The sequence below is a fragment of the Macrosteles quadrilineatus genome, unplaced genomic scaffold (assembly GCF_028750875.1).
Source record: "Macrosteles quadrilineatus isolate MER2022 unplaced genomic scaffold, UCM_ALF_1.0 Scaffold_1__1_contigs__length_201487025, whole genome shotgun sequence".
Classification (NCBI taxonomy): domain Eukaryota; kingdom Metazoa; phylum Arthropoda; class Insecta; order Hemiptera; family Cicadellidae; genus Macrosteles; species Macrosteles quadrilineatus.
In genome coordinates this window covers 60,016,819-60,030,173 of record NW_026542594.1, presented here as the reverse complement: position 1 = coordinate 60,030,173, position 13,355 = coordinate 60,016,819, and the positions used below count along the sequence as shown (strand labels likewise).

The 13,355-nt window shown below is 38.7% G+C and overlaps 1 protein-coding gene across 3 annotated transcripts in view; it reads left to right on the top strand.

Annotated features, from left to right (window-relative positions):
• The window catches only part of LOC128983232 (repetitive organellar protein-like), a 133,463-nt gene that overhangs the window by 49,454 nt on the left and 70,654 nt on the right, over nucleotides 1–13,355 (top strand). For 2 of the 3 annotated variants that reach the window (XM_054402458.1, XM_054402459.1), the window contains 2 exons: nucleotides 2,591–2,664; nucleotides 8,305–8,849. In XM_054402458.1, the coding sequence (XP_054258433.1) occupies nucleotides 2,591–2,664; nucleotides 8,305–8,849 (619 nt within the window). The remainder of the gene's footprint in view (nucleotides 1–2,590; nucleotides 2,665–8,304; nucleotides 8,850–13,355) is intronic. The other variant, XM_054402460.1, reaches the window with a different exon arrangement.

Here is a 13,355-nt window from a genome sequence, read left to right as displayed (position 1 = left end):
ATTACCATCCAAGTACATGGCATACACTGAGACATTGCTTAGCCATACAAGTTATTACCATCCAAGTACATGGCATACACTGAGACATTGCTTAGCCATACAGGTTATTGCCATCCAAGTACATGGCATACACTGAGACATTGCTTAGCCATACAGGTTATTGCCATCCAAGTACATGGCATACACTGAGACATTGCTTAGCCATACAGGTTATTGCCATCCAAGTACATGGCATACACTGAGACATTGTTTAGCCATACAGGTTATTGCCATCCAAGTACATGGCATACACTGAGACATTGCTTGACCATACAAGTTATTACCATCCAAGTACATGGCATACACTGAGACATTGCTTGGCCTTACAGGTTATTACCATCCAAGTACATGGCATACACTGAGACATTGCTTGGCCTTACAGGTTATTGCCATCCAAGTACATGGCATACACTGAGACATTGCTTGGCCTTACAGGTTATTGCCATCCAAGTACATGGCATACACTGAGACATTGCTTAGCCATACAAGTTATTACCATCCAAGTACATGGCATACACTGAGACATTGCTTGGCCTTACAGGTTATTACCATCCAAGTACATGGCATACACTGAGACATTGCTTGGCCTTACAGGTTATTGCCATCCAAGTACATGGCATACACTGAGACATTGCTTAGCCATACAGGTTATTGCCATCCAAGTACATGGCATACACTGAGACATTGTTTAGCCATACAGGTTATTGCCATCCAAGTACATGGCATACACTGAGACATTGCTTGACCATACAGGTTATTGCCATCCAAGTACATGGCATACACTGAGACATTGCTTCGCCATACAAGAAGTTATGTATACCTTGTAGTTCTGATTCTATCCTCTTATTTTATCAATGTAAACCAATTGAAAGATTCAGTATATAAATCTTACAAAGGTTTTTATTTGTTTACACCCAAACATATCTTTATTTATAAAATGAATAAAATAAAATAGGTACTACTAATAAGTACTTAATAAGTTCTACTAATAGGTATACTTAACAACATGATGCTGCAAGTAAAAATTATGGAATAGGCAAGAAGCTCACTGATATTTCCAGAAATACTGGTTCTTCTAATGTATGATTGAAAACAGATATTTCACTCCACTGAGAAGTATGAATAGAAAAATTCCATGTTGCTTCGAATCGAGTTACATCAACATTTTTTCAAATCGAATCGTTGCTTTGAGTTGAAATGTTTTGCTGCTTCACACATCCCTACATTTAATACGGGATTTTCTTGGCATGTGATACGTTTCGATCGTCAGTGATTTCGCTGGGTCGTAAGTGACAACATATGTTGACGAAGGTACCGTGACCGCGAGACAGAAAAAGGTGTAGTAACATGGAGAATGGACCGAGTTTTTGGTCGGGATTTATATAAGAATGGTAATGAAAAGTCGGGAAAAAGTCGGGAATTCCATTTGAGAAATCTGGTAGACACCCTGCTTTACCAAAACTGATCACTAAGGCGGTCGACACACGGGAAGACTGAAACCCAACTAAAGTTGAACCAACTTTTTTGTGACATGATTACGATTGCAGTTGCGTTGGTTAAATCCGCACACGGGTGCGACTGCAGTTGAGTTGAGATAGTAAATGAGTTCTAATTTTGTTATAACGATACTGTGTACTGTGTATGGTGTTTGAAATGAGTGGTAGTGAAGCCCTGGTGTTTTATAGACAATCAAGAACGTAGAAGGTATTGGGGTACGGTAATCCTTATGTTAAAACAAATATTAAATGTAGGCTCTTTGTAGCTGCCGCTGCATTAAAAAAACAGACGCAAAATTTCAGTCTAGGATGTCAAAAAGTACTTACGAAGAGTTATCGCAGTTGGTATGCCCGATCCTTGAAAAGCGCAATACAAATATGCGAAAAGTTGTTCAAACCAGGCGACTGAAATCACCTAGCAACCGGCAGGTCCGGTTGCTTAATGACTGATCGCCGACTGGTCCTCAACTGGTCGCATCGCAGTCGCACCGTGTGTACTGTCCCACCTAACTACATTGGTCGAGACGCTGGCGACTAGTTTGTCCAACTAGTTGCCGATTTCAGTTGGAAAACAGTCTTCCCGTGTGTCGACGGCCTGAGAGTGTTTATCCAACAATGGTAATATTCAAAAAGCTTCAATTTCACTTGCACATATGGTGGCCAGGTAAATAGTTCACACAATCATTGCATTTGGATTTTGAATGATATTATATGAAGTTAAATTTAATTGCTTCTAACTCTTTTACAAATAATAGTTATAAACTTAATTAATATTAATATGGAATAATACAATTTTAAATGTGTAAGCTGAATAAGAAGTTAAATATAATTATTTTATGCTATTAAATGACTCATTCCTAACAATTTAGGACAACACAGTATTAAACTAAGGTTTTTTAACAAGGAAATGATAAATAATGGATTAAGTGAAATGAAACATTACAATCGTATCTAAGAAGAAACATGACTATTCAAGAACATGAGCTAAATGCCTAACTTATGGAGACTAAGGCGTATAATTCTGTTTAGTGAAACTATGAATTACCTTTTTTCAGAACTTTGAATGTGGAATCGCCAACGAGACAACCCATTAACAAGTCTCAGATGAACAGTATTCCAGACGCTCTCGGTAAGCAAGCACATGTATTTACTCATAACAAGAAAAGATAAACAATTTACTAATGCCTTTTTTCTGGCTATCCACAAAAAAAGTGTTGAATAAATACAAGCTTGATAAAGTGTGTCAAACAAATCAAAACAACTCCTTAGATTGTAAGCCAAGCAGTCATTAAGTTAGTTTTAGTTCATAAGTTAGTATTTTTCCATCCATATTTCAATTACATATTACAAGTGCATTTCAATTTTCAATTTTAGTAAATTTTCATAAATTTTCTCATTCATCAATTCACAGTTTAAAGCTAGGTAGTTTAAGGGTAGTCCACGAAAATTTTATTTCCGAATTATTAGGGCATATATCGGTAATAAAAAAAAGAAGAAATATATATATATACCGGGTGCGGCAAAAGTCAGTATACCGCTGCAGGCCGGTGAGCGTCATTGTTTATCTCTCGCGCTATTATTATCTCAGTGTTATTCCTTATCTAATCTGATGTCTAGTCGTGGTTGATTTTGTCTTTGTTTATTCTTTATCGATGAATGTTTGTTTTGTTGGTATGCCACTAGTGACAGTGAAGTTAAGTTGGTGAGTGTAGTGCTTGTATTATTAACTGGTTATTGGTTATTGTTATTGTATTATTGGTGTTTTTAATCATGAATCGTAAACTAACTTTAGAGCAACGAGTTTTTCTTTTGAAAAATTTGTGGAAATTAGATCGTGATTATACGGATGTTAGATGTGTTCTTAGAGTTGGAAAACAGTCCCACTTTTGAACAGTTGCGTCGTCGTTCGATTATTTGGCAGCAAGACGGAGCACCTCCACACTATGGCCTAAATGTTTGAGCATTTTTAAATGATAACTTCGATGAATGGATAGGACATAGAGGAACTATTGAGTGGCCTGCTAGGTCCCCAGACCTAACTCCGTGCGATTTCAGTATGTGGGGTTTGTTAAAAGAACACGTGTTTTCGGAGAAACCTCAAAGTTTAGAACATTTAAAAGAATTAATAACAAAACATTTTTATGTTTTATTCACACCACAACTATGCAACAAAATCTGTAAGTCAGTGTTGAAAAGGTGCTACAAGTGTATAGACAATGATGGTGGTCACTTTGAGCAGCTTCTCTAACAGGTACATTAAAATTAGTTATGTTTAATGCTAGCTACAGTTTAACTGCTTTTTCGGTATACTGACTTTTGCCGCACCCTGTATATATATATATATATATAAACGACAGAATGAAATCTAATCTACATATAGAGGAAGAAAAATGACAATTCTCTACAAACCTTACCTCTACCAACATAAAATGATTATTCAAGATTAGACAACACAATTGAAACAAGTTGAACAAAATGAAAAAATACTGCATTCGTCATCAACATCTACAGTAATGAAGCTGAAGACCTTCGTCATACGACTGAGTAATCTCAACATCTGATCAGAACATCATCATCAATACAACTAATAGAAATCATCGCAGCATTATTGAATCACCATCACCAAGATCATCACTTCTTCAATAGCCACACATCCACAATGTACAACATCTACATTGACCATCCATACATCTCAATAGCATCAATTCACTTCAAACAGATCTCCAAGAAGAACTTCTTATTGGAAAGCTTCATTATCAGCCCCGAATATAGTAAGGACACTTCATCTAAAAGGAATATATAATAACAAATGTCATGGCAAGATCGTCAAATTGCAACTTCAGGCACAGCAGAAGATCAACAATATACTAAATCAGATGGAAGCAGCACAAAAAATAAATAAATAAAAACACAAAAAAAAATAAATAAAAATATTACCGATATACTCCCGCCAAACCTTTAGCTTAGTTTTAATTAGTGTAAGTTAGGGCCATCAACAAGTTCAAGCAAATTCTACAAAAAACAGATCAATTAATAGTTCAATATAGGGATGGTCAAGTCTCAAAATTTCGGGAAATTTTAAATTTTGGCCGAGATTTTTATCAAGACGAGAATTAAAAAAAAAATTAAAAAAAAAAAATTAAAAACGCCTGCAGAAAGTCAATGCAATACCCGCAATACAGGAGCGTGTTGTAGTTGCGTTTCCTTTGCGAAGGCGTTCTTATTTAATTAATTCTTCAAATAAATGTAAATATTACTTTAATTATTTTAATAACATTTGAGAAGTTTTGCTAAGTGTTAGCAGTGTGAGGAATGTTTTATTACTATAAAAAAGTCAAAACAAGTAACTATTTTATAAAAATTAATATATTATTTTATGATTTATTTTATTTTAGGATAAGTTGAACTCTATCCTAACTGATATCACTATGTTTCCTAATCGTAGGCATTTTTAATAAGTTAGGCGTGATTAATAAAAAAATGTTATGCTGATGTTTTTTAATAAAAGATTGTAAATATTCTTGCCTATTATCATTATTTTTGTATTTAAACAGTCATCTAACAATGTTACAAAATCAGGTAAAAATTCCGAACGTGCATTTCCCGTTGTATATGAGAAGCGAAATCCCGTCTCGATCTCGTCTCGAAATTTTATGAGAAATAAAAAATCTCGTCTCGAACTAAAAATCCAATCTCGTCCATCCCTAGTTCAATAGTTTAGTTAAAGATAGATAATTTTTTTCTCTCTCTCCCACCAACCAGACACGCATTATCAAAGCACTAATAGTTAATTAATATGGAAGAAACAACACACCAAACATGCGAAAAGCACCTCAGCCTCAGAAATACAGTGGTGACCATCGCGCTGGCCTGCCACTGGATTGCCCAGGGCACCAGGGAGCCACGCCGTGACGCGCCGCGAAGGGAAACGCGAAATCAAGCGGCACCACCACTGTCACAAGTACCCAAGTCCCGCGCAAACACAGGGATTGTACCCAAAACCTTACCTTCCTACCATACAAAATTTTTTTTTTCTTTTAAGTCGGGGAGGTTGTGATGCTCGCGTCACAGCGGAGACGCGTCACGGTAAATCAGCTGATCGCTGGATAACTAGGGGGGGGGGATATGAAGCGCGGGGAGGGTGTCGGAGTCGTGCGGCGGATAGGCTGGAATCGCCGAATGGATAAGTTTTCCTTAGTCTAAGATATTTAAGAATATGTTCTAACTTTTCAGTAAAGGGGGGGGATTAAGGGGTTAGGGAACTATAATTTATTTCAGCTTAATATGTAAATTATACTCTGAACACACTCGTGGAAGTTTTCAGTGTTATTTTCCTTATTATATTTAATTAGATGCATTAGAAATATTAGATCATCAAAATGGCTGTGATATGGATGTGGTTTGGCTCAGTAATGAATTTTAGATCTTTATTATTCAACTCGAAATATCGGTAGCAACACTAGATTGATTATATGAGCCTTAACGATCCTTATGAGTCCAGTACCGTTGCTATAAACTATAGTAACACGCTTCAATAAAAAACAGCGTGTAGTCAGTAACGTTCATTCCCCGAAGAAGAAGGGACCTGAAGCATGTCCAGAAGTCACGTGAAACCCGGATATCACCTCCGATTGGCTGTCCTACCACTACCCTAGTCAAAGTTGACTACGTGAGTCAAAACGACTCATTGTCTATATTGTGCTGCCACCTAGCGTCAACTTTTGAACTAGCTCCCCCGTCAACATTCAAAGCATATTGCAATCATTTGCAGCTCTGACCCCTTTCAATATCTTGTTTATTGAATTTACGCCCATCACAGTTATTTATGAGAAGGAAAATCCTGTCTCGAAATTTTATGAGATATAAAAAATCCCGCCTTGTCTCGTCTCGAACTAAAAATCCAATCTCGTCCATGATGGCTCACATTCCCGATTAACATATCGATATATTCTTATCTCAAAAATACTTTCTGGCTCCGGTCGAGGGGCACATGTTAACCTTATGAGTATTCATATTTAAAAGGAATTAAAGAATTTTGTCAGTTGTTTTAACTGTACAAGTTGGTTATAGCATTAAAACTTAAAAGGTTTACCAAGAGGGTGCAGTACTATTATTTTTTTGCATTTATGACAACAGCTAATTTGAACCAACTAGCAACAAAAAGCTGTGGTACACAATGAGAACTTTACTTTTTTCTATGGTTTAGGTGCATTGGTAGAACATTATGCCTATGGTAGATGTGCTATACTATAGCATTCTGTATGAATTAAAAGAACCAAATTTTCTTAAACCGTGTCCTCTCCTATAACTGCAATAAGCATTTGATACTTATTTGCCAATCCCGTACAAAAGCCGGGTACTCTGCTAGCACTAAACATATATTACACACCCATTAAAACACCTTATACTGTTGTAACAATTTGCATTTTGTATTATCAAAATACAATTAGTTTTGGCACAAACATAAAATGTAAAATAATTTACCTTGGTTCAGTAAAAAAAAAAAAAAACTGAACTGTTTAAAATCTCACTCAAACTTTTTCTTTAAAAAATTGCCAAACACTGTACTGGTATGAAACACCTAAAGAACAACAATATAAAGTTTAGTAAGCTTCTGCAACATGCTGTTTCAGAACAGAAAAATGCTGAAAAAAAAAACTAAGGATGGCTAATTATGATCCTTGATTCCACTAAACTTTCCATATTGACGGTATCATCGTCAATTCTTGGATACTCAATGACTTTGAATTTGCAGTGAAATCGTGATTATTATGTACTGAGTTGCAACGATGCATCATAAGATTTATGCCATCGCGTTAAAATCATAATATATATCGAGGTTATCATAATATAGCCATTTTAGGGAAAATAATGTTTTGCAGCAAAATCTCAGGAACACAATATTATGATCACTGTTGTGTTTCAACTGAAAATATCAACTAAATAGTCCGTGACTAACTATTGCTGCTACCTAGTAACGCATTGAACAACCATCTGTAGCGCTATCTGTTCGAAATCGGTGGTGTCATCTTAAATACCGGTTTTTGTCTCCTCAGTCTTCAAGCACAGATAGCCGAGAAGGCTAGGGCGTGTGTCACTTGGCCAGTGGCATTCGTCTGCTCGGGTTCGATCCCCGTCCTGTGTGGCAAATAATTGGTGACCTGTGCGTTTGTAGCGATATACTACAACCACTGGGGTATAGTGAGGTGTTCACAATCCTTGGTTTAGACATACACCTCGAAATCATCGGATTGGGCGAATCTTTTAGCTAAGTGGTTGATAGTGTATCCTATGAACATGCAGGTCACCAATGGCCGTTTTGCTTCTTTTTGTTAAAATAACCTTCTTCTCTATATCCCTTAGAGATTTTTTAAAACAACGATATATCGTTTAATAGCACTGAAAGGGTTAACTGTGTATCACTATTATTATTATCATAATAGGCTATGTTGTGTGAAAAATCTTGAATTAGCTGCAGATTTATTTTTTTTAGGTTTAAGTGGATATCCTGTAATAGCTTATTGATGCGTTATTATTTCCTTACCTCTAATTGTTAAAATTATAATAATTATAATTACCTAATTGATATTTGACTGGTGAAAATATGGCAATCATACTGTTACTTACATGGCCATGGATACCCTAGGTGGTACTGGTAATCATACAGGAATTTTAAAATAGTCAGTTGTGAGTATACCTACTGTTAATTTCTTTTCTGAATACCATTAGCTTCCTGTAGTAATAGTATCTATATTTTGTGTTTCTTCAGATCTATCACAACTGGACATGGACAATGAGTCAGCAATCGCAGCCATCACTGGAATGGGGATCACTCCCATAGCCTCAGTGGCAACATCTACCAGTTCAGCACCTTCAAGTAGCAACACTGTATCCACCTCCACTGCTGTCTCTACTGTAATGACAGACTATGCTGTACCTACTGCTCTGACAAGCCATGCTGTACCTCCTGCTATGACAAGCCATGCTGTACCTTCTGTTATGACAAGCCATGCTGTACCTCCTGCTATGACAAGCCATGCTATACCTCCTGCTATGACAAGCCATGCTGTACCTCCTGCTATGACAAGCCATGCTGTACCTCCTGCTATGACAAGCCATGCTGTACCTTCTGTTATGACAAGCCATGCTGTACCTCCTGCTATGACAAGCCATGCTGTACCTCCTGCTATGACAAGCCATGCTGTACCTACTGTTATGACAAGCCATGCTGTACCTACTGTCATGACAAGCTATCTGCAGCCTCCGACAACCTACAGTCTACCCGACCCTCCCATCATAGTGTTGAATGGTCCGGTATGTAGCCTCAACTTCTCTGCTTCTTGCATACGTATTTGGGTAGTGGTACTCTTTAAATGAAACTTACCTGATATTATTTATGAGATTATTGAGGACACTAACCATCACGATTATTAAAAACAAAAATTCACGATGATTCGGGACCCGGAATCTGGTGAGAAAGTACCTAAACATAACAAGATTAGTAATCCTACCCAGCCAAAGCTAGAAAATCATTGGCTGGGTTTGTGTTATAATCTTGTTATGTTTAGGTACTTTTTGACCTGAAGATGGGATCAAATTTCAGATCTTAAAACATCGTATTGGAAAATATTCACAATGATTTCACACCCATTTATTCAATCAATTTCTCAAGGGAAGTTTACAAATTATTAATACTAGGTGAAACCCATGGAAATCAACTCTTGAGTTTTTAAGTAAATTCAGCTAACTGCAATAGATAGAGTGAAGTTATTAAAATCTTAGTTAAATGAAGGGAAGATAAACATAATTATGAGTATGACGATTGTTTACCTTAAAAACGTGGTTGATGAATTCGTTGAATAAAATATTTTCTGTCCTTTCATCGGCTTTAGTTGCCCAACAAGTTTTTTAGGAGTCTTACAATATTGTTTCTTGTTCATGTTAAAGCCTCTTTCACTAGATGGGGAAAAGAGTTCATATAATTGGTCTGTCATCTGATAGAAAGAGTCAATAGGCTATTACTAATAACTAGTTCCATCTGCTTTAGGAAAATCATTCAGATCGTATTTAGAAGTATAAGTGAATCACCATCTTTGGTCATAAAAATACAGAATTTTTTCAGCAGGAGGCATATTAAATCAGTTTTTTTGTATTTGATAAAAATATCTGATTCTCCAGAAAGCAGTAACATTCTTACTTCGATGGGGGTCTAACCAATTTTGATTCCTTCTCTTGCCAAAAAAGTGATTTGGTCACAAATGTTGAAAATTTGCGGAACCACATCCTATCTTTTTTAAATACCTGAATTGCCATTAATTCACCTACTTCACCAAAACTATAGATTAACACGTTCGCTACCACAATTATATGGAATTTACGTTCGCATAGACCAGTGACGCAATTGTGCGTCGACTAGTTTCTCACAATAGACCACCGACGCATATTTGCGTCAGCTGGTCACATTGAAATAGACTAACGACGCACATTTGCGTCGGTGTTCTAATGTTATTAAACAGCGTATTTCTTAGCAACGGTTTATTTTAAAGCCCGGATTTTATCGTATCGGTCTAGAGGGATATCTGCCGCAAATGTGCGTCGCTTGGTCTGTGGATATGACGATTGGTTACGTCACACAACAGTTGGCAACATTGTTTTTTACATTGTGTATTCCGCGACATCACAGAACAGATGTAAACGTTATAACCTTTGCAGTTTTGGCTAGTGTTTAGTGGAGTTTCTTTATTTTTTTGTGTAAAAGCTTGAAACAACCAAATTTACGACGACGCTTACGTGCGTCGCCTGGTCTATTGAAACAAAATGTAATCTTTTTAACTGGATTTCATTAAATAGACTGACCGACGCATATATGCGGCGTTTTAAAATTTGCTCATAACGAAAAATAAAAACAATATTTATTGCTTACTAATTCACTTAAGGTTATTATGAAGTCAATTAGTCCATTTAAACGATATTTCTCTTTTGGTCTGTCGGCAATGTTATTCCTATATCACTTGGTCTGTAAGGAACGTCATGATCATTCCTTTTAGTCTGTAGGAGTGACCGGAGCGACGCAAATGTGCGTCGCTCGGTAGCGAACAAGTTAAACACACTCCGTGGTTAGTCTATGCCAAAACTTGAACACAGCTCACACTCTCAATGTACTCCTCTAGACTTGCATGGCTTTTATTGTATGACACATGTAACGTTCTTTCTCTCAAGTGAGGTCCGGGGTAGCTCAGTGCTTGCTGGGTATCTGTTTCAGGGGTGGAAACAACGGAAAGCAAAGGAATGGCTCAGATTCGTGGCACACAAATTTATTTGTTTTCTAACAGCCTCTGTCATCACAGCCACAAAGAGAAAGTTGTGGATAAGGAACTAGTAGGATGTCTGAATTAGTGCTAAACTTCCAACTAACAGGATCTATTATTATGCTAAGATTACTCTAGCAGGAATGGGTCGAGTGCTAAGATTTCTCTAGCAGGAACGGGTCGAGTGCTAAGATTTCTCTAGCAGGAACGGGTTGAGTGTTATATCTCTCTAGCAGGAACGGGTCTAGTGCTAAGATCTCTCTAGCAGGAACGGGTCCAGTGCTAAGATCTCTCTAGCAGGAATGGGTCATGTGCTAAGATTTCTCTAGCAGGATCAGGACGTGTGCTAAGATTTCTCTAGCAGGAGCGGGTCGAGTGCTGAGATTTCTCTAGCAGGAACGGGTTGAGTGTTATATCTCTCTAGCAGGATCAGGTCGTGTGCTAAGATTTCTCTAGCAGGAATGGGTCGAGTGCTAAGATTTATCTAGCAGGAACAGGTTGAGTGCTAAGATCTCTCTGTCTTGCAGGAACAGGTAGAGTGCTAAGATCTCTCTAGCAGGAACGGGTCAAGTGCTAAGATTTCTCCAGCGGGAACGGGTCGTGTGCTAAGATTTCTCTAGCAGGAACGGGTCAAGTGCTAAGATTTCTCTTGCAGGATCGGGTCGTGTGCTAAGATTTCTCTAGCAGGAACGGGTCGAGTGCTAAGATTTCTCTAGAAGGATCGGGTCGTGTGCTAAGATTGCTCTAGAAGGATCAAGTCGAATACTAACCAGCCAGAAGCTTCGAGGTGTCCGTCTCGTAGGAGAGCCGGCCGGCTATGAACTGACTTCTGCTCCGGTGTGTGCCTTGTATTTATACGCGGCCATTGGCGCATGCGCAGAAGGCGTGAAATGGTCAGTTGGGGTTCCGATTTTGGGAAGAAAAGATCGGACTATCTTTAAATAGGGATTTGGTTTTCTGGATAAATTTGAGGTTAGGGTTGTGGTTTCGGGGCGAATTTAAGATTGAACAGGCTAGAACAGGTTGAATTAGGTAACGTGAGATGACAAAGGGTGACGCAAGGAAAGGAAAGTTGGATAGGACTTTAGGGTGACGTAGATAAGAGGAAGACAACGCAAGGTAAGGGGAAGTTCGGATAAGGTTTTGGAAGGCTTTGTAGGGTAGCGGAAGGTGACGCAAGGTAAGGGGAAGGTCGGAGAAGGCTCTAGAGGGTGACGTAAGGTAAGGGGAAGGTCGGGGAAGTCTCTAGAGGGCGACATAGGATAGCGGAAGGCAACGTAAGGTAAGGGGAAGGTCGGGTAAGGGTCTGAAAGGCGACGTAGGGTAGCGGAAGGCGACACAAGGTAAGGGGAAGGTCGGGTAAGGGTCTGGAAGGGGACGTAGGGTAGCGGAAGGCGACGCAAGGTAAGGGGAAGGTCGGAGAAGGCACTAGAGGGTGACGTGGGATAGCGGAAGGCGACGTAAGGTAAGGGGAAGTTCAGACAAGGGTTTGGAAGGCGACGTAGGGTAGCGGAAGGCAACATAAGGGAAGGGGAAGGTCAGGGAAGGGTTTGGAAGGGGACATAGGGTAGCGGAAGGCAACGTAAGGGAAGGGAAGGTCGGGGAAGGTTCTAGAGGGCGACGTAGGATAGCGGAAGGCGACGTAAGGTAAGGGGAAGGTCGGACAAGGGTTTGGAAGGCGATGTAGGGTAGCGGAAGGCAACGTAAGGGAAGGGGAAGGTCGGGGAAGGTTCTAGAGGGCGAAGTAGGATAGCGGAAGGCGACGTGAGGTAAGGGGAGTCGAGGAGACTGAGGGACAATTTAAAATAACAATTGGGGAAAACAGACAGGTGTCATTTGGGCTTGTTACACACAATTTTCTACCCAATTATGGAAAACTTTTATGCTAATAATCTCACGAACCTCTGTCGTTCTTTCTTGATAGCCTAAATGATTATTGAAAGTATACCAAAAAAGGCAAGCGCCAACCCTTACAATAAATATAAGCTATCCCGATAAGGAATAATCATCTAGACTCATCATCACTAGAATCATCGTCTAGACTTTACATCCGGCCGGTACGCGTCGCTAACCTTCTCAGTAACTTTGTGTGTTTTTAAATGTTAAACGTCAGTGTTCAATGTTCGTGTTACGTGTTTATTAGTTTTTTAAAAACTAGACAGGGAGTCTGCACTGAAATCTTCCCAACAGCGTCCATGTGAAAGTGATGGAGTCAAGTCAGTTGTAGAGCACAGCCAAGCAGAGTCAACACGATCTCCTAAGTGTCCAGCAGTGTGTGAAGCGGGGGGTTATAAAGTCAATAAGGGGAATAGTGCAGTGAATGTTAGCCGGCCTCAACAAGATAGCATTAGTGATGGTTTTGTAATTCCATTTAGAAATGATAGTTGTGTAGGAAATGCAAATGATAAATTTCTAGGTTTCTCTACACCTGTTAGAACTAATTTAAAACATATCAATAGTTTTTTGGAGTCAACTCAACCTCCAGCGACAGACACATGAACAGTTGCTCTGA